The sequence below is a fragment of the Heloderma suspectum genome, chromosome 2 (assembly GCF_057233095.1).
Source record: "Heloderma suspectum isolate Gila_16-S chromosome 2, 16-S_ref, whole genome shotgun sequence".
In the NCBI taxonomy this organism is placed as follows: domain Eukaryota; kingdom Metazoa; phylum Chordata; class Lepidosauria; order Squamata; family Helodermatidae; genus Heloderma; species Heloderma suspectum.
Window position 1 is genome coordinate 4907693 of NC_139459.1, and position 22332 is coordinate 4930024.

Here is a 22332-nt window from a genome sequence, read left to right on the forward strand (position 1 = left end):
ATACTAACGTAGCAGACCATTTTATTTTAGTAGATTCATCTAAGGATTTGCGCCCCCCCCCCCCAGCAATCCTACTTTCTTAAACAGTGTATTGCTGGGGAGTGATCTCATAGTTGGTAGACAAGGCATGCATTTGCTTGATCTATAGGGGAAAAAGATGATCCCATTTGGAGAGAATCAGATAATACGTCTGGGTTTTTTTGTTTATTCAGTATTTTTGTATCCCACCCTTCTTCCTATTCTGGAACACGGAGCAGCTAACAACCCAAAATAACAGAACAACCCAAACAATAAAGATCACAACACACGAGGCAGGGCAGTAGCTCAGTGGTGGAGCACATGCTTGGCATGCAGAAGGTTCCAGGAAAGAATCCTGCCTGAAACCTTGGAGAGCCTTTGCTGCCAGTCAGTCGACAGTACCGGACTAGATGGACCAATGTTCTGACTTGGTATGATGCAGCTTCTTATGTATATCAAAAATAATATAAAGGAGTATTATATAGTTTGTGAGTCGTTTTCAACTTATTTTATGATAGCGCATCTTTCATTTTGGAAGCATTTAAACCTTAGAGGGAAGCATCACTAACTTGTAATAAATTGGAATTAAATCACCAGTATTTAGATAGTGGCTTGGTCTGCATGACATGACAGTCTACTGTGGCTTAAGTTATGCACAGGGGCTGCTGGGTTGTGCCCGGCACCCACGGGCACAATTTTTCCATGGTGCCCACAAGCACGCCCCCTTGCCATGGTTTGTCATGTCATGCGAACCCAGGCGGCAGGGGTTCGCACAACATGTCACTCCCTCAAACAGCCCTTGCTGCCTGAGTTCCCATGACATGGCAAGGCAGGTGCTCATGGGCACCATGCACACATGGCACCCGCGGGCACCCAGCACAACGTGACAACCACTGTGGGTAAATTAAGCCATGGAGGGCTGTCATGTCATGCAGACCAGGTCAGTGTCTCATGACTAATAAACGCTTGAGAAAGTTTTAGAAATTGTATGTAATAAAAAGGAATTCTAAACTTGAAAGTATATATAGTTACTTGCCCTTAAAACGTTTAGTTTGAAATAAATGTATTTGATTTCAGGAGCGGCAATACTGTGCTTAAGATTGGAGAAGAGTCTCCTATCTATTAATACATGCGACAACCCTTTTGTCTTTGTGGCATGACCTTTTGAATCCATCCATATCCATTCCATGGCCTTTGATCGTTAACCATGGGGAGCATTTGGGACATATGGCTGGCCAGGAAGAGGCACATCTAAATTTAGGTACGTTACATTCTGTAGCAGGTTGAATGAGTTTCTGCAGCTTGTACCATTGGTTGTATAGACTTCACAAGTGTAAGAAGGCAGGAGATACAAGTAAGTGATCATATGTTTCAATATATTGCTCTCTGTGTAGTTTTATTGTGTACTGTGAACTTCTGTATGTATTAAGCCTGACTTGATTGATTAATTAACCCATTCCATTTACATACTCAGTACCTCAGTAGAGGTGTCTTTCTAAGTTCCTGAATGAAAGTGACGATTTAGGAGATGAGATACAGGATCTACTAGCTACTGAAGCCATATTTACTTTACTAAAATGTGTTAAGTGGACACTATTCTGCCTTGTTAGGTTTATAAGTTTAACTGGTGACTTTGGGGTTGCAGAGTTCCATTCACCTTACCAGCTGATGTTCTAGAGCCATGGTTTCGAAGACACCAGTTTGTTACTATTGGCAGAATGACAGAATGAGCCCTGCTGCTTGTTTTTTATTAAGTCACTGATATAGCTGGGGGTACGCGTGATTTTCTTTCTCTGCTCTCCATATTCCTTTACACAAGCAACAAAGCAAAAGCTGTTGTGGGAGCAATAATGCTGAAGGGCAGGGCAAAAATTATTGAAATTAAATATATAAAATTTAGTGTGGGAAAGACAGTGAGCTACAAAACTACTTGGTAGATTTATTACTTCATGTTTTAAATAACAGATTCAAACAACGTCATCACTCAAGTAAATCAAGCTTTAATTTATTATTTAAACAATTGCATCTCTCTTTTCTTAAATAACTCAGAGCAGCATACAAAAAATTGTAATACAATTTTAAAAAGCAGTAACATCAAGACCACTTAAAATCCAGCAACCACAGAGCAGCAGTCAGGAGAATGCAAAAGAGAATTCACACCAGTCAAAACAAACAGAAACAGTATGCAATTCCTAACATGTTAAATTTCCAGAAATAACCAGTTTAGCGCAATTTTTAGGGGGGTTGCTAGTGTCTTGTGGACCTTAAACACTCACATATCTATTATGGTATAAGCTTTCATGGCTTAGGGTCTACTTTATCAGTGCTTCGTGTTATCCTCAGTTGGCTGGTGTATATACGTTGTAATCAGTGAGGTCAGAGCAAAATGAAATGTGAGCCAGAGCATTTCAGTTTCAAACCTTCTCAGCCACGTGCTCACAGGGGAGTTTTGGCAAGTCACTGTTCTTCATCTCCCTATTTGCAATAGGGGATAATATTACTGGTACAACAGGGTTGATGTGAAGAGGGCTGAGAAAGGAAAAAAGCAGTTTATAAATATTCATTCAGTTTTTGTCCCGCCTTTCCTCCAAGAAGCTCATGGTGGTGTACATTGTTCTCCTGCCCTGCCCTGCCCTGCCCTGCCCTGCCCTGCCCCACCACATTTTATCCTCACAGTAACCTTGTGACGTAGGTTAGGCTGAGGGAGAGTGACTGGCCCAGTATCATCCACTGACCTTCATGGTTGAGTGGGGATCTGAGCCTGGGTCTCCCTCAGCCGCTAGTTCTCTAACAGCACAATCATATTCAAGTTTACTTAAAAGTAAGTCCTACTTTATTCAGTGGGGTATATGCCCGGGTATGTTTTCAGAGGATTGCAACCTAAGTATTGTGGTGATTTTTTATTATCATTTTGTACTAAATTACTGTATGTATTAATATTGGAAACTCCAAACAACTTGGAATTTCAAGCTCGAATCCAGGAGCCCTTTCAGCTATTTACAGATATAGCTTGGGCAGGGTGGAGATCATCCAGCATTGGTCTTCGTCTCCCAAGCAGTGCTGCTACAAGACCTTAATCCATTTGTGAAAGTCACTGCAGGATTTCCAGTCAACCTGTTGGCTTTAAATAGTTCTGTGGCAGCAGTGCTTGATGGATTGTTTCCGTTGTCAAAAATCACTTTTTCATATAGAAAGGATTAATTTTATTTTACTTGCTGTATTTATTTAGCAGACCTTGAATAGAAGATGGCCTCGTGTCTATACGAATGCCTCTGTGAGGCGGAACTTGAAAAATATTATCCCCATTTTACTGCCCTTGGCTTTGAGAAGATTGATGAACTTGCCAAGGTCTCCATGAAAGATTACACTAAATTGGGGGTACATAACATGAAGGACCGCAAGCGCCTCTTCCAGCTTGTTCGAATAATCAAAATGTTGCAGGCAGAAGAGCAAGCAGTGGGGAAACCTCAACCACATTTTCAGGCAGGTGCTGTTTACCTTCGGCCTCCAGTGACTAGATCTGGCCCTCGGAGACAACTCCACTTTGATTCCCCCTCAGAGGAAAGTGATGGACAAAAAGACCTTGAACCTGGATTGTCTTCATTATCCAGTTGCTCTGGGAATGAAGATAAAGATGATTTAGCTGCAGTGTTGAGCCATGATTCTGAGTACAAAAGACCCAGAAAAGACTCTTTGAATGCCTCTTCGACATGGACAGAATACAAACTGGGCATTCCAGCTACCAGTTCATCGAATGATATTAGCCCTCTCTTTGGGGATATGGAAGCCCCCATTGTACAGAGAGTAGCTCATGTTTCAGGTTATAATTATGGAGTGCCTCATTCTTGTATCAGGTAATAACCATTCCTTTGTATCCTTTTATATACAAAGGGAGCCAGTAATGTAATTCCCTCCTCCACACACATGGCGGGAGGGTCAAATTTACCAAACAAAACAAAATTCTGCAACCGGTTATCCCAAATGTTGTTTTAGGAATACACTGTGCATATGTTTGCATGTTTTAATTCAGGGGTGGGCAGAAAGTAGATATCCAGATGTTTTGGACTTCAACTCACAGAAGCCCATGCTAGCATGGCCAGTGGTCAGGAATGCTGTGAGTTGAAGTCCAAAACATCTGGAGATCTACTTTCTGCTCAACCCTGCTTTATTCTGTCTGATGTTGATTTGACTTTGTAACCACACATTCGACATCCCATGTCTTATAGACATAATGATTCCGAGAAAGAGATGCCATGGACTGAGACAGACAAGATCCGTGTGTGTGTTCGAAAACGTCCCCTAGGCTTAAGAGAGGAGCGTCGTGGAGAAGTGAATATCATCACCGTGGAAGACAAAGAAACTCTTCTACTCCATGAGAAAAAGGAGGCAGTTGACCTCACCCAGTACATTTTGCAGGTTACAATTATTCTGTGTTCTGTCTTAACCCCTTAAATTGCCTAGCACGTAGTAAACTGAAAATATTAAGCAGATCCATTTTCACTTAAATAGGAGATTAAAAAAAACACTTCCAACTAAAAAAAAGGTAGTCTTGCCTATTTATATGTACTTAGCTTTATTTCAAAATATTTACTTTTTGTAAAAGAGAAAAAATAACGAGTACATAAATCTGAGCATACAAAATATAAAATAGTAAAAATTATTAAATCCAGCTTATTCAACCAAACCCTGCCCTCATGCAATTGAATATTACAGGCTTTCTTGAAAATGAGCACTTTTGCATTGACCTCTGATGGGGTTTTGCCATCTAAGGGCTGCTAGTGAGAGAGTGCAGTTTTGTGCTTTGCTAGGACTTACACAAGGAACAGGTGGAGAAGGGCCTCATCCAAAAACCTTAGTGGACGTGCAGGCTTGACAAGGAGACCTGGCCTTACGAAATGCAGGGCCCACGTAATAACATTAGGAAGTCAACGACAGCTCCTTGAATTGCTCGCAGAAGCTAAAAGAGAGGGTGTGCAGTTGAAATAACAAAGGTATTGTGCATTCTATCCATCCAGCTCCTGATAACAGGCAAGCAACTCAGTTCTGTACTAGCTAAAGCTCCTGAACACTTTTAATTGGTAGCCCCACAACAGTCAGTGTTCTCAAGTTACGAAACCATGGATGATGATTGTTAGGTCTTTCTGCGCTCTGTAGTGATGCCCACCCTGTGGAATGATCTCCCCTCTGAAGTATGGCAGGCTTCAACACTAGGCGTTTATTGGAAACATATCTCTTTGCTTTGGCTTTCCCCCAGACATGATCTATGTTTGTACCATCCTCATGATACTATTATGAGTGTGTGTATGGTCTTTTTTTATTATTCTTTTGTAAACTGCTTTGGGTTTTGTTTCAGATTAGAAGCGGCACATAAATATTATTAATAAATAAATTATGCTCCAGGAAAGGGTGCTTCATCTAGTGATAATGATAAAACATGTTCTTGGTGCCTCCACTGCCTGGGAGTTCAGCAGCAATGCTATTGAATTGCCTTGGCTGACGTATGGGCAACCCATGGATCTACTCCCCAGCTGATTCGCTTCATGCCTCTGTATTTGCTTCATGCCTCTGTATCATCCCCAGCTGATGAGCACTGAGAACAGTCAGGGAGTGTGCTGGTCTGTGCCCTTCTCAGATATTCCCAGCATTAATCAGCTGGGCAGTGTGGGGAGCTGCATTATGGGATCTCAGTGGGCTGGGAGAGAAGCTTAAACCTCCCTATTCCCAAATAGAGAGATGAGGGGAGAAGGGTGTTTGCATTTCTGTGTGTGTTTCTTGTGAGTGAGTGAGTGAGTGAAAGTCCATTACTGCAGGCAGTCCTCTGGGGCAATCTTTTGGGGATGTAATATTCCAGAGTATATCAGGGAAGGAGATATTCCAGCTACTCAAGTGGTACATCACAGTTGTTGTGATGGGCAGGGTGGGTAGGTGGGAGGCAGGCAGGCAGGCATCTGACTAGTGTCGGAATAGTTCCCAAAGAACATTCCAAATTATGGTATAAGGAGGACATGATTCCAACTCAATAAATGTATCATTTCTCTTCCTTGAACACTTAAAATGGTTCTGTAATTCTGTTGGGCTTGCCTTGGATTAACACCAAAAGACACATTTGTAATTCTAAATATTAAATGTTCTTCCTTACACTGTGTGCTCTCTTTTTCCTTCTAGAAAGTGAGCATCTTTTCATTTTTAACTGAGTCTTATGTGCTGAACAAAGACAACAGAGCCACGCAGTCAGTCTAGTGAATTCCCATTTGCCAGTTTCCAAGTCCTCCAGTGTACAAGTTCCATCTTAATGATGAATGCACTCACTTTCTCTATCCCCTCTGCCCTCCCTCCCCATTTTTCCTCTTTCCTGCGGGGAATGATTTTCAAGCTAGCAGTCTTACATCTTTTCTTCTCAGTCCCAGGTACCTTCTGCTGCCATAGATGAACTTCTCATTCTGATTGACAGCAGCAGGAAAGTAACCAGGAAAGAAGATCAATGGGATCTTCTCAAACTGGGGAGAGGTAACGAGTGGGGTACCGCAGGGCTCAGTCCTGGGCCCAGTGCTCTTCAACATTTTTATGAATGACTTGGAGGAGGAGGTGCAGGGAATGCTTATCAGATTTGCAGATGACACAAAATTGGGCGGGATAGCTAATACCCTGGAAGACAGAAACAAAATTCAAAGTGATCTTTTTTCTTTTCTTTTTTTGAATATATTTTTATTTATTTTATATGAATGAAATAAACAGCACCCAAATTACCAACAACCTCATCAATGCTTCAGTTTCCCAGTAATACAATATTCTGATGTTGCTGTTCAGTCGTTCAGTCGTGTCCGACTCTTCGTGACCCCATGGACCATAGCACGCCAGGCCTTCCTGTCCTACGCTCTCTCCCGGAGCGTGCTCAAGTTCATATTCATTGCATCGGTGATGCTATCTAGCCATCTCATCCTCTGTCATCCCCTTCTCCTTTTGCCTTCAGTCTTTCCCAGCATCAGGGTCTTTTCCAGAGAGTTTTCTCTTCGCATTAGGTGGCCAAAATATTTGAGCTTCAGCTTCAGAATCTGTCCTTCCAGTGAGCACTCAGGGTTGATTTCCTTTAGTATGGACTGGTTTGACCTCCTTGCAGTCCAGGGGACTCGTAAGAGTCTTCTCCAGCACCACAGTTCGAAAGCATCAATTCTTCGGCGCTCAGCCTTCCTTATAGTCCAGCTCTCACAGCCATACATTACTACTGGGAAAACCATTGCTTTGATTAGACGGACCTTTGTCGGCAAGGTGATGTCTCTGCTTCTTACTATGCTGTCTAGGTTGGCCATAGCTTTCCTCCCAAGGAGCAAGCGTCTTTTAATTTCATGGCTACAGTCACCGTCTGCGGTGATCTTGGAGCCCAAGAAAGTAAAATCTGTCACTGCTTCCATTTCTTCCCCTTCTATATGCCAGGAAGTGATGGGGCCAGATGCCATGATCTTCATTTTTTTAATGTTGAGTTTCAAACCAGCTTTTGCCCTCTCCTCTTTCACCCTCAACAAGAGGCTCTTGAGATCCTCTTCACTTTCTGCCATTAGGCTGGTATCGTCTGCATATCGGAGGTTGTTGATAATTCTCCCAGCAATCTTAATTCCGACCTCCGATTCATCCAACCCGGCATTTCTCATGATGTACTCTGCATATAAGTTAAATAAGCAGGGTGACAATATGCAGCCTTGTCGTACTCCTTTCCCAATTTTGAACCAATCAGTTGTTCCATGTCTGGTTCTGACTGTTGCTTCTTGACCCTCATACAGGTTTCTCAGGAGACAGGTAAGGTGGTCTGGTACTCCCATCACTTTCAGAATTTGCCACAGTTTGTTGTGATCCACACAATCAAAGGCTTTAGCGTAGTCAATGAAGCAGAAATAGACGTTTTTCTGGAATTCTCTTGCTTTCTCCATGATGCAGCGAAAATTGGCGATTTGATCTCTAGTTCCTCTGCCTCTTCGAAACCCAGCTTGTACTTCCGGTAGTTCTCGGTTCGCATACTGCTGAAGCCTAGCTTGTAGGATTTTGAGCATCACCTTGCTGGCATGTGAAATGAGCGCAATTGTGCGGTAGTTTGAACACTCTTTGGCGTTGCCCTTCTTTGGAATTGGAATGTAAACTGACCTTTTCCAGTCTTGCGGCCATTGTTGAGTGTTCCAAATTTGTTGGCATATTGAATGCAGCACTTTAACAGCATCATCTTTTAGGATTTTAAATAGCTCAGCTGGAATACTGTCATCTCCACTAGCTTTGTTGTTAGTAATGCTTCCTAAGGCCCACTTGACTTCACTTTCTAGGATGTCCGGCTCAAGTTCAGTGACCGCACTATCATGGCTATCAGGGACATTCAGATCTTTCCTGTATAGTTCTTCTGTGTATTCTTTCCACCTCTTCTTAATCTCATCTGCTTCTGTTAGGTCCCTGCCTTTTTTGTCCTTTATCATGCTCGTCTTTGCACAAAACGTTCCCTTGAGATCTCCGATTTTCTTGAAGAGATGTCTAGTCTTTCCCATTCTGTTGTTTTCCTCGATTTCTTTGCATTGTTCATTTAAGAAGGCCTTCTTGTCTCTCCTTGCTATTCTCTGGAACTCTGCATTCAGTTGGATATATCTTCCCCTTTCTCTCTTGCTTTTCGCTTCCCTTCTTTCCTCAGCTACTTGTAAAGCCTCCTCAGACAGCCACTTGGCTTTCTTGCATTTCTTTTTCTTTGGGATGGATTGAGTTGCTGCCTCCTGAACAATGTTACGGACCTCCGTCCATAGTTCCTCAGGCACTCTGTCTATCAGGTCTAATCCCTGAAATCTATTCCTCACCTCCACTGTGTATTCATAAGGGATATGATTGAGGTCATACCTGAATGGTTTAGTGGTTTTCCCGATGTTCTTCAATTTAAGCTGAAATTTTGCAACAAGAAGCTCATGATCTGAGCTACAGTCAGAGGACACCACAATAACAAAAAGAGAAGAAAAAAGAAAGAGAAGAAGATAAAGGGAAAAGGGAGGAGGAAAGGAAGCGAAGAAAAAAGAAAATTTCTTCCCCCTCGCTCCCTCTCCCTCCCCCCTAACGAATTGAATTTAAGCTCCAACACCCCCCAGTCTCCAATGTCGTTCTATTTTAAAGACTATATCTATGACCTTAACAATCTTATAATTTAATAAACAACCTTACATTTCTATATCATATCATCAATCTTATATCAAAAAAGAGGTCTAGAATTAATTCCCAAAAGCCTAGCATTATTAGTAATTTTATATATATATATATATATATATAAAATAAATCTTAATATAAACCTTCAGTATTCAGTAATATATTTTATACTAGATATATTATCTATTTTAAGATAAAAGCAAGAAAAAACAAGAAATGAAAGAAAGTAAGCAAATATATATATATAATAATTTATCTTCTGAGTTAGCCTGGATCATATAGGCTAAATAGAAACAATTAACAAAGCTTGTTTAAACATTCCAGTTCATGGGGTTGTAACAAAGTTCTCACACTTTTTTGCGTTCAGGCAAGCCTCTGTCATTTCATGATTTTGAAACTTCGTCGTCTGACCTTCAGACGCAATACAGAGAGTAGCAGGATATTTTAAGTAGTATTGTAAATTCATTTGTTTTGCCAAGTTCTTTGCTTTGATAAATTGCCTTCTTTTATTCGCCACCTCTTTAATGTAGTCTGGGAATAACATAACTTTATCTTGTTTCCAGGAAAGGCTTAGGGCCTCCTCCGCCAGACGCAGGATAAAATTATTTGTGGAGACTTTTGCAAATTGAGCTATGATGGTGTAATCAGTCCCTTTAGCATTTGGCACACAAAATGCCTCCTCAATATCAAGTAAATAATCAGATGGAATAGGGAGTATTTCATGTAAACGTTTATCCACAAAAACAAGCAATTTTACATCATTAGGCAAATTTTTAATCCCCAAAATATGTACATTGGATCTCTTCATGAAGGCCTCCAGTTCAGAAATTCTATCAGAGGTGTTTTTAAAATAAATTTGCGTCGTGGTGTCGTTTCCAGCCCCACGGTCTTCAAGCTCATTAATTTTCCACTCCATTTTTTGCTGTGATGCATTAATCAGACAGAAACATAATTCAAAGTGATCTTGATAGGCTGGAGCACTGGGCAGAAAACAACAGAATGACATTTAATAGGGATAAATGCCCAGTTCTGCACTTAGGAAAAAGAAACTAAATGCATAGTTACAAGATGGGCGATACTTGGCTCAACAATACTATAAGCAAGAAGGATCTTGGAATTGTTGTAGATCACAAACTAAATATGAGCCAGCAATGTGATGTGGCTGCAAAAAAGGGAAATGCTCTTTTGGGCTGCATTAATAGAAGTATAGCTTCTAAATCCCGGGAAGTACTAGTTCTGCTCTACTCAGCACTGGTTAGGCCTCATCTTGATTACTTTGTCCAGTTCTGGGCACCACACTTTAAGAAGGATGCAGACAAACTGGAGAGGGTTCAAAGGATGATCAGGGGACTGGAAACAAAGCCCTACAAGGAGAGACTGAAAGAACTGGGCATGTTTAGCCTTGAGAAGAGAAGACTGGGGGGAGATAGGATAGCGCTCTTCAAGTACTTGAAAGGTTGTCCCAGAGAGGAAGGCCAGGATCTCTTCTCGATCATCCCAGAATGCAGGACACGGAATAATGGGCTCAAGTGACAGGAAGCCAGATTCCGGCTGAACATGAGGAAAAACTTCCTGTCAGAGCAATGCGACAATGGAATCAATGACCTAGAGAGGCAGTGGGCTCTCCCACACTGGAGGCATTCAAGACGAGGCTGGATCATGGATGCTCTGACTTGGATTCCTGCATTGACCAGGGGGTTGGACTTGATGGTCTTATACGCCCCTTCCAACCCTATGATTCTATGAACCAGTCTGTCAAAGAAAGCAGCAAGGGGGTGCACGCACACCCTCCCCGTAGTCTAGAGATTGTGACCAACTGTTCAGAATATCAGCCAAGATTTCAATTGACTTGTTTTCTCTTTGATTAAAATACCTGTTTCACTTCACACACACATACCGCTTGCAACTGTGGGATAGCCTGATTCTGGGTGCAGTTATTCTGCAGGCATCTCTGTTGTTAACTTTAGCGTTCTTGCTCCATCCTTTATAGTCAAATCTCTGATAGTCTTTACAAAAACCACAGGAGATACTTGGTAGGTTGGATACAACTCTTGTCTGTCTTTATTCTTCATATGCCCTCTAGCATCCTTTTTGTACTCATCAGTTTGTTTTCAGCTCTGACCAGTTTAGCTATGAATTCATATTCCTAACAGCAAATTCTAAGGTGGCAGAATGCAAAACTTTCCAAAAATAGGAAAATAAGGAGGCCCACAGCCCACACCTATGATTTTAGTTACGCTTATCTCCAAGTGAGTCCTTTTCATTGCTGCGTTGGATAATTATGCTGTCACCACTTTGGGTTCTTTAATTGCCAGAATAAATCAGCACACCTGTGAACTGTTACAAATACAAACTTTGATTTTGAATCTTTAACTGTTCAGGTTTTACATAGCTATAATTGAAGCTATTTGGTTCCATTTCTTCCCATCTTTTGGGCGTCTCCTATTCATTTCAGTAGGGTTTTGTGCAGTGGTCCATTATGGACTACGTATGTATATGTTTAACTTTATATGCTGCCCTTCGGTCAAAGTGCCCCAGGGTGGTTCATACAAGAAAAGTAATTAAATACAATAAATTGCAAATGATAAGAAATGGGATTTTGACTAAACATTAATAAGAATGTCCTGATGGTATGAGTTGTTTGACAGTGGGACAGACTCCCTCGGAAGGTGGTAGACTCTCCTTGGTTAGGGGTTTTTAAGCGCAGGCTGGATGACCAGCTATTAGGGATGCTGTAGCAGTGTATTTCCTGCATTGGTAGGGGCTTGGAGCAGATGATCCTCGAGGTCCCTTCCAACTCTACGATTCTATAACATACAGAGGCCCAGCTAGATGTTAGAACTGCGAAAGCACAGTGAACTGATACATTCCAGAAGAGTGATAAGGCAGATGGTTAAAATGGCTACAAAAGATGCTGGAAGGCCTGGGCAAAGAATAAAGTCTTTGCTGAAAGGATATCAGGCCTGATGCCATCAAGCATCTTTTGTAGGAGAAGGCAGTCTACATACCAGGGACTATAACCAAGAAAGCCCCCTTCCATCACTACCTGCCTAACCCTCAGAAGGCAGGGGGACTTGGAGAAGGACCATAAAGATGAACATAGGGTTTGAAAAGGCTCCTGGAGAAGGCAATCACAAGCTGTTTAGGGCTTTAAAGTTAACACCTGTGCTGTGTCTGGCAATGGCAGTTCTAGTATTGTTGAGAAATGTTCTTTATAGCTGGCCCCAGTTAGTAAATATACAGCTGTGTTTTGTGTTAACTGAAGTGTCAGAACCATTTGTAAAGGCAGCCCATATTGGTACAACACATTGTAATAGTCTTATCTGGAGCTTACTGAGGCATGGATCACTGTGACCAGGTGATCTCTGTCTGGAGTGGGGGTGGGGGTGTGCAGTTGATGTACTAGCCATAGCTGATGGAAGGTGCTGAAAGCCACTTGGACCTCCAGTAAAATGCTTGATCCTTCGGCACCTCCTAGACTATAAACTGGATCCTTTAAGGGGAGCGCAAGTCCATCCAGAATGGGGTGGACACCATTTTCTTCGTCAGACAGTCACCTGCCTGCAAGCCTTTATCATAAAGTCTACCTGTGTCTCGAGCAGGGTTTAGCACTGAACCATTTGATGTTCTAAAGAGGTGAGTACCTCTGAGCATATTCAGAGTGCCATTTCCTCAATACTGGGTAACAACAGATCTTCCCCTTGGGATTAAGGGGTATTGGGTTTAATTTCTGTGCCAGTTTGAATGCTAGTGACCCCTGTTTGATAGCCTGTTATTGCCAGAGGCAGCCGTTGTGTCCTTGGACTTGAATGTTTGTGGCCTGCTGAAGACTGGGATTTTTTGCAAGTAATGTCAAATTCTCGGATATGCAGGGATGTAGGTCTCTCAAAGGGTTCCCTGTCAAAATCTGACTCAGCTAAAGAGGATTTACTCCATTAGGCACAACCTCCCAGGGAGTTCTTCTCTGTAAACCTAATTGAAATGAAGGGGAGTTGGATAAGGTCACACTGATAGACAGCTACAGATGAAGAGGCCCTAAGTGTAGGAGGCTTTACTACTGAAATCATAAAATGAGGATTGCATAGAAATGTGTTTTGAGTTTCTCTTGACCCCCAAAGAATGAAAAAGTGGGGATGGTAGTTCCTTTCCAACACCAAGAATCCATAGCCTGCTTTTGGGTCATAACTTCATACTGCACAATTCCACGATATCACTGTGCAATGAGAAAGACAGATCCCTTTGCTTTTTATTTGCTCAATCTGTTTGCTTGCTGCATCTGATGGAGATTGCATGTTGCTATTACGTAGCTTGAATCTGGTTATGAGCTTTGATTTCTCTTCACTTTGAATGAGACCCACATCCATGGCTGTGTATTTTATAATCATGGGTAGGTGAAAGGAGTTAAATTCTTTTTTGCATAAATATCCCTTTTCCTTTTTCAGCATGTGTTTTACTTTGATGAAGTCTTTGGGGAGGCTTGTTCCAATCAGGATGTGTACATGAAGACTGCTCACCCCCTCATCCATCACATTTTCAACGGGTAGGGTGTAATTGCATGCTTTTGCAAATAGTGCCATTTAACTTTTCCATTGTTTATACTATCCTATATCTGACTAAAGCATCAACCCAGTGTGTGGCAGCTGAGAAAAAGGTGAATTCCATGTTGGGGAAATTAGGAGAAGAATCTAAAATAAAACTGTCAGTTTCATTATGCCTTTGTACAAAGCTATGGGGTGACCACAGTTGTAATGCCGTGTACAGTTCATGTCACTGCACCTCAAAAAGGTAGAGCTAGAAAAGGGCAACCAAAAGGTTCAAGGGGCTGGAGCAACTCTCCTGTGAAGAGAAGTTACAGTGTCTGGGTTTGGACAACCATGGGGGGGGGGGGGAGAAACCATCATGGCTTCTCCCCTTGCCCCTTTGTGTGTTGGCACATTGTCTGAACCTGGGGTGCGGCATAGCGCGGTGGGTGCTGGCTTCATATCCACCTTACAACTCACAACTTGCACGATGGCTTCTTTCCCCCTCACGATCATCTGAACATCCTCAGTGTTTGGAGCACTTTCACTTAGAAAAAGGGTGAGTAAAGGGCGACATGTTAGAAGCCTATACAATTACGCATGGTGTGGAGAAAGTGAATATGGAGAAGTTTATTTTTTTTCTCAAAATACTAGAACCCGGGGTCGTGTAGTTGTTCAGTCGTTAAGTCGTGTCCGACTCTTCGTGACCCCATGGACCACAGCACGCCAGTCCTTCCTGTCCTGCGCTCTCTCCCGGAGTGTGCTTAAGTTCATATTCATCGCATCGGTGATGCTATCTAGCCATCTCATCCTCTGCCGTCCCCTTCTCCTTTTGCCTTCAATCTTTCCCAGCATCAGGGTCTTTTCCAGGGAGTTTTCTCTTCGCATTAGGTGGCCAAAATATTTGAGCTTCAGCTTCACTATCTGTCCTTCCAATGAGCAGTCAGGGTTGATGTCCTTTAGGACTGACTGATTTGACCACCTTGCAGTCCAGGGGACTTGTAAGAGTCTTCTCCACCACCACAGTTCGAAGGCATCAGTTCTTCGGCACTCAGCCTTCCTTATAGTCCAGCTCTCACAGCCATACATTACTACTGGGAAAACCATAGCTTTGATTATGCGGACCTTTGTCGGCAAGGTGATGTCTCTGCTTCTTACTATGCTGTCTAGGTTTGCCATAGCTTTCCTCCCAAGGAGCAAGCGTCTTTTAATTTCATGGCTACAGTCACCGTCTGTGGTGATCTTGGAGCCCAAGAAAATAAAATTTGTCACTGCTTCCATTTCTTCCCCTTCTATATGCCAGGAAGTGATGGGACCAGATGCCATGATCTTCGTTTTTTTAATGTTGAGTTTCAAACCAGCTTTTGCACTCTCCACTTTCACACTCAACAAGAGGCTCTTTAGATCTTCTTCGCTTTCTGCCATTAGGGTGGTATTGTATGCGTACCTGAGGTTGTTGATAATTCTCCTGGCAATCTTAATTTCGACCTCTGATTCATCCAACCCGGCGTTTCTCATGACGTACTCTGCATATAAGTTAAATAAGCAGGGCGACAATATACAGCCTTGTCGTATTCCTTTCCCAATTTTGAACCATTCTGTTGTTCCATGTCCGGTTCTTACTGTTGCTTCTTGACCCTCGTACAGGTTTCTCAGGAGACAGGTAAGGTGGTCTGGTACTCCCATCTCTTTAAGAATTTGCCAGAGTTTGTTGTGATCCACACAATCAAAGGCTTTAGCGTAGTCAATGAAGCAGAAATAGACGTTTTTCTGGAATTCTCTTGCTTTCTCCATGATGCAGCGAATGTTGGCGATTTGATCTCTAGTTCCTCTGCCTCTTCGGAACCCAGCTTGTACTTCCGATAGTTCTCGGTTCGCATACTGCTGAAGCCTAGCTTGTAGAATTTTGAGCATCACCTTGCTGGCATGTGAAATGAGCGCAATTGTACGGTTGTTTGAACACTCTTTGGCATTGCCCTTCTTTGGAATTGGAATGAATAAACTGACCTTTTCCAGTCTTGTGGCCACTGTTGAGTGTTCCAAATGTGTTGGCATATTGAGTGCAGCACTTTAACAGCATCATCTTTTAGGATTTTAAATAGCTCAGCTGGGATACTGTCATCTCCACTAGCTTTGTTGTCAGTAATGCTTCCTAAGGCCCACTTGACTTCACTCTCAAGTTCAGTGACCGCACTATCATGGCTATCAGGGACATTAAGATCTTTCTTGTATAGTTCTTCTGTGTACTCTTTCCACCTCTTCTTAATCTCATCTGCTTCTGTTAGGTCCCTGCCTTCTTTGTCCTTTATCATGCCCGTGTTTGCCCAAAACGTTCCCTTGAGATCTCCAGTTTTCTTGCTTCGGCTATTGGGAGGTATAGAAATAAATAAATAAATAAATAAATAAATAAATAAATAAAGATCTCTAGTCTTTCCCATTCTATTGTTTTCCTCGATTTCTTGGCATTGTTCATTTAAGAAGGCCTTCTTGTCTCTCCTTACTATTCTCTGGAACTCTGCATTCAGTTGGATATATCTTCCCCTTTCTCCCTTGCTTTTCGCTTCCCTTCTTTCCTCAGCTACTTGTAAAGCCTCCTCAGACAGCCACTTGGCTTTCTTGCATTTCTTTTTCTTTGGGATGGATTTCGTTGCTGCCTCCTGAACAATGTTACGGACCTCCGTCCATAGTTCCTCAGGCACTCTGTCTATCAGGTCTAATCCCTGAAATCTATTCCTCACCTCCACTGTGTATTCATAAGGGATATGATTGAGGTCATACCTGAATGGTTTAGTGGTTTTCCCTACGTTCTTCAATTTAAGCTGAAATTTTGCAACAAGAAGCTCATGATCTGAGCCACAGTCAGCTGCAGGTCTTGTTTTTACTGACTGTATAGAGCTTCTCCATCTTTGACTGCAAAGTACATAATCAATCTGATTTCGATATTGACCATCTGGTGATGTCCATGTGTAGAGTCGCCTCTTGTGCTGTTGGAAAAGAGTGTTTGCTATGATCAGCGTGTACTCTTGGCAAAACTCTACTAGCCTTCGTCCTGGTTCATTTTGTACACCAAGGCCATGCTTGCCTGTTACCCTGGTGATTTCTTGACTTTCTACTTTAGCATTCCAATCCCCTATGATGAAGAGGACATCTTTTTTTGGTGTTAGTTCTAGAAGGTGTTGTTGGTCTTCATAGAACCGATCAACCTCAGCTTCTTCGGCCTCAGTGGTTGGGGCATAGACTTGAATTACTGTGATGTTGAATGGTTTGCCTTGGATTCGTACCGAGATCATTTTGTCATTTTTGAGATTGTACCCCAGTACTGCTTTTCCCACCCTTTTGTTGACTATGAGTGGTACTCCATTTCTTCTAAGGGATTCTTGCCCACAGTAGTAGATATAATGGTCACCTGAATTAAATTCGCCCATGCTTGTCCATTTGAGTTCGCTGATTCCTAAGATGTCGAAGTTCAGTCTTGCCATCTCATGTTTGACCACCTCCAGCTTACCTTGATTCATTGATCTTACATTCCAGGTTCCTAAACAATATTGTTCTTTACAGCATCGGATTTTCTTTTCACCACCAGACACATCCACAGCTGAGTGTCCTTTCGGCTTTGGCCCAGCTGCTTCACTCTTTCTGGCACCACTTGGAAATTCCCTCTGGTCTTCCCCAGTAGTATATTGGACACCTTCCGACCTGAGGGACTCATCTTCCGGCGTCATCTCTTTTAGCCTTGTGATATGTTCCATGGGGTTTTCTTGGCAAGAATACTGGAGTGGGTTGCCATTTCCTTCTCCAGCGGACCACATTTTGTCAGAGCTCTCCACCATGACCTGCCCGTCTTGGGTGGCCCTACACGGCATAGCTTATGGCTTCACTGAGTTACGCAAGCCCCTTCACCACAACAAGGCAGTGATCCATGAAGGGGTGGGGTCGTAGTGACCTGTATTTATTTCCACAACTATGTGAGGTCAGAATATCTTTTTATGGTAAAAGCAACCAGGTCATGGCACTTTAAACACTAACAAATGTATTGTGGTATGACCATGCATGAGCTACAGCGCAGTCCTTGTTTTTGCTGGAAGAGATTACCATGGCTACTCTTTTTACTGTGAATTTGAGATTCAAAGGAGCTCATCAGCTGGCCACTTTGCTTGCATTGGGTTGAATTATGGTCAATTGCTGCTTTTCATGTAATTTCACTATTGGCTAGAAAAAGGGTGGCCTCTTGTGGCCACCCAGGATTTCAGATGCTGATTCAAAATAAAGGCTCAGTGTGGAATGTCATCAGCCTGCCCTAGCTGAAGCTGCTGATTTCCGTTCCAGAGAAGTTCTGTCAAATTTAACAAGGACTTGAGTAATACTGTTCTGACATAAGGAGTGTGTTGATTGCAGCCTTGGGCATGCTTGGATTTCTTTTCTGTCTGCCCTAAATGTTCAGGGTGGGTTATGATAGATAAGTTAGGCCACCCTTCCCCAACCTGGTGCCCTTCATGCTGGCTTGGAATGATGAGAGTTGCTGTCCAACAAATCTGGAGGGCACCAGGTTGGGGAAGGCTGAGCTAGGCTGAGAGTGACTTGATGTGATTACCTTGTGAGTTTTACAGTTGAGCAGGGACTTGAATCTACACTTCATGTTTTCATAGTCAAACAATCTGATCTATTGTATCAGCCTGGGGAATAAATTCAGCCCTGTATACCTTGAAAACTGTCTCTTTTGGTGGTATAAGCACAGAAAAGACTGCTGCAGGTGCTGTGGTTGTGGTCTTGGTTCCATTTCTGCACCTTTAAGCATACCTATTCAGCACAGTCCCCACAGATCTTTGGCTTTAGCATTTCTTTAAAGAAACAGACAATTGTTCTCCAGTATAATATAAATATAATAAACAATAGCTCTGGTTTAATGAGAAATGGCCCCATGCTGTGCCCCCAAATGATCCCCACTGCATCATGCAGTAGTTCTGTCTGAGAAGGCTGGAGAGGGCGGAGCAGGTGTGACAGCAGCTGGATGGAGGAATAGGGTTGGGGAGCAGCTGATCAGAGTCCAAAGGAGGGCAAGATCAGCCAATGCCCAGATGTTCTTACAGGGGTGCCATGATTGCCCTGCTTAGCCACAGATGAAGGTCTGCAGCAATAACTATGGCAAAAGTTAGCCTATAGTGGTTCTGTTGTACCATCACTGAAGTTTAGTGCGTATGTATATTCTCTCTCTCTCTCTCTCTCTCTGTGTCAACTTCCCCCAGATATTCTGTACCTGATGGTCCCTGCTTACTTTTACCACTGACCTCCATCCATAAGCTTCATTGCATTCTCCACAGTCAAGCCTCTTAAAGATGACCTCAGTACAGCAAATACAGTCAGCAAAAAGACATATAGAAGCTTCTTGGTGGCTATTTCTTGACCTCTGTATTTGGTTATCTCACAGAATTAATTTAAGACCATCAAGTCTGGGCAGTCAGTTTTTGTCTTACATCTTAATCTTTTATATACTAATGAAGACTACTCTTTTTAAAGGCACTTCTCTTTCCTTTGTTACAGAGGCAATGCCACTTGCTTTGCATATGGGCAGACAGGTGCTGGTAAGACCTACACTATGATTGGCACTCACCAAAACCCCGGACTCTATGCCTTGGCTGCTAAAGATATCTTCAGGCAATTAGAAACTTCCCAGACTAGAAAAGACCTTCATGTCTGGATCAGCTTTTATGAAATCTACTGTGGGCAGCTTTATGACCTGCTAAATGGAAGGAAGAGGTACTTAAATCTGAGAACAGAGCTTTTGAAACAAGCACTGTAAATCAGGTGGAATTGAACGAAAGTAAAGCTTCTTGGAAGACACATACCTGGGGATGATAGGGTGTGTTTTTTAAGTAAAATGATGCAAAATAAAATCTATCCAAAGAACCGTGCAACTTGTTCACTGTGCCTAAGGGGACTTTCAATTTACATATAGTTTAGGGATCAGCAACAAGAGGCCCAGAGCCAAATCTGGCCTCCTGAGAAGTATCTGCTGGTCCTTCTGTTGCCACCCTAAAGGCAAGTTTAGAGGCGAGCAGTGGCTGACTTGACTGTTTATTCTAGCTGAAGGGAATGGAACCTAACCCCCTCCCTTCTCATAAAACGAGTTGCTGACATAGGTGACTCAATTAAAGCCATCAAAAGCCCACTCCCCTTTTCTATCTTTTGTGACCATTCTAGCAACCACACAAACTTTTAAAAATACTTTTTTCCAGGAATCGTCCCTTCTATTAATTCCAGAAGAGTTCCAGTTCACATCTGACTCAGTCACGTTTGCTTTTTTCCCTTCCTTTGGCAAGGTGACCTGAGAAATGTGTTGATGTTTGTGTGCTAAAGGGTCTGCTGTCTTGCACAGAAGCAGAGTGTGTTATTTGATAGGAGCCCTATAGAGACAGAAGAGTGCCAACATTCAGTCATCTCCATGGGTTATTAACTCTGCACCTGGCAGCTGATAATTTAAATATCAACATAATTAATTTCTCCCACTTCTGATTGTCCTAGCTGATATACTCAGCAGTGTATGCTTCCCCTGCATTTTCAAGTGTGAAATAAAATGCAGAGCCCCCACTGGGAAGTTTTCAGCTATTTCTACTTCAGAATGGAGTGGACTATACTTTGAAATTAAAAAACAAAAACAATTCCAGCTGACTGCCCTGTATCTATCTCAAGTACAGCCGGAACTATCCCCCTGCTGACTAGGGGAAGGGGGAAATGCAGTTTTAGATCCTTACCTTTCATAATTGACAACGTGACCCATTTATTCATATGGGTCACTGGATCAGGGTGCTGTATGTCTATTGTTTTAACTATGCTTCTCAAGCAGTGGGTGAGGTCATCAGGTTGAGGTCACTGTGGGAAACAGGATGCTGAACTAGATAAGCCTTTGGTCTGATCCAGCAGGATTCTCCTTACTTTCACCATTGGTATGCCAATGATGCCCAACTTTTTTTCTGCTTCTCATCTAATTCAGATGTGGCAGAGGTGCCTGGAGTCTGTCATGGGCTGGGTGAGGGCTAATATACTGAAGCTCAACCCAGACCAGATGGAGCTGCTGCTGATGGGTGCTTCAGTTCACCAGGGAGGAATGCCTGTGCTTGATGGCATTGCACCCCCTCAAGGAGGAGGTCCACAGCTTGTGGGTGCTATTAGATCTAGCCTTGATGTGGATGCTGAAATGATATCCATGGCATGAAGTACCTTCAACCAACTTCTTTTGGTGCACCATTTGGAAAGGGTTGGGCTAGGTAATGACCAAGTTGGATCAGCCTTCCCCCAACCTGATGCCCTCGAGATATGTGGGGAGTTGTGACCTAAAACATCTGGAGGGCACCAGGTTGGGGGAAGGCCAAGGATAGCTTACTGAAATGTGTTTTATACGTTTGAAAACCATTCAGAAACTGGAGCTTGTTTGGAATATGGTAGCCAAGTTATTGAAAAGGACCTGTCGCGGTGAACATATTTTGGCTTGCTTAAATACCAGTTGGTTTCATGGCACAAGTAAAAGCGCTGTGTTTGTTTGTTTGTTTGTTCGTTCATTTCTGTACTGCCCAATAGCCAAAGCTCTCTGGGCAGTTCACAGTAATGAAAACCACAAAGTACAACATAAAACAATATAAAATATGGAAGCTTAAAATTACTATATAAATGTACAACCAGAATAAAACCTAGCAGCAATGCAGAGATTTAAAATACAGATTTAAAACAGCAGAACTAAAAGACTAGAGTGCTAAAATGCTGGGAAAATAAGAAGGTCCCCTTGGGCCTGAAAGGAGTACAATGTAGGTGCCAGGCGAACCTCTCTAGGGAGCTCGTTCCACAGCCAGGGTGCCAAAGCAGAAAAGGCTGTGTTTTACTTGTATGGAGCTAAACAGCCACTGCCTAGGGTATATAAAAGACTGCCCTCTATCGTATGAACCTGTCAGTCCACTGAGATCATCATTGGAGGTGCCCTGCACATTCAGAGATTAGCTGGGTGCTTACTGAGGGCAGGGCCTTTTCTGTGGTGGTGGCCCAATTGTGGAACACCCTCCTCAAGAGTGCTTGTGGAACACCCTCCCAGAGAGCACCCACCCTGTTATTGTTTAGGAGTCAGGTGGAGATTATTTTGTTTTCCCAAGCTTTTGGCTAATTAGCATCATGAGCATCTGTTTTTGCTACTCATGGTTCTTTTTGGCTGTTTGTCATTTTACTGGTTGTTTTGTCTCAGTGATTGTGTTATACCATTATATTTCAATTATTGGATACTGATTGCAGTCCACCTAAAGCACGTTTTGTGGAAACACATTTTTGCTGGATAAAAATATTTTTAATAAGTACATTTTAAGAAATGTACACAGAATTGATATTTGTTTGAACCTCTTTCCAAAAGCACCTAATTTGTGTGGCTTCTTCTGCAGGCTTTTTGCAAGGGAAGATAGTAAGCATATTGTACAGATAGTGGGGCTGCGTGAGGTCCAAGTGAACACCGTCAACCTACTTCTAGAGGTAACTTTGACCACCTGGTTATTCCTTTTGATCTTCTGGGGCCTGTGGTGCATGTAAACTTTATCTGCAATCCTGCCCTCTTAAACCTCCTCTCCCTTGCAACCCCCCCCCATACTATTCAGCTGAATGGCAA

General features: G+C 42.6%; 1 protein-coding gene across 1 annotated transcript in view; it reads left to right on the top strand.

Moving 5' to 3' along the window:
- The first annotated feature begins 1214 nt into the window (after positions 1 to 1214).
- KIF24 (kinesin family member 24) overlaps positions 1215 to 22332 on the top strand; it is a 46650-nt gene continuing 25532 nt past the window's right edge. The window contains exons 1-6 of the mRNA XM_084832799.1: positions 1215 to 1279; positions 3248 to 3872; positions 4245 to 4434; positions 13620 to 13717; positions 19236 to 19451; positions 22112 to 22199. Coding sequence (XP_084688925.1) covers positions 3265 to 3872; positions 4245 to 4434; positions 13620 to 13717; positions 19236 to 19451; positions 22112 to 22199 — 1200 coding nt within the window. The 5' untranslated portion in view covers positions 1215 to 1279; positions 3248 to 3264. The remainder of the gene's footprint in view (positions 1280 to 3247; positions 3873 to 4244; positions 4435 to 13619; positions 13718 to 19235; positions 19452 to 22111; positions 22200 to 22332) is intronic.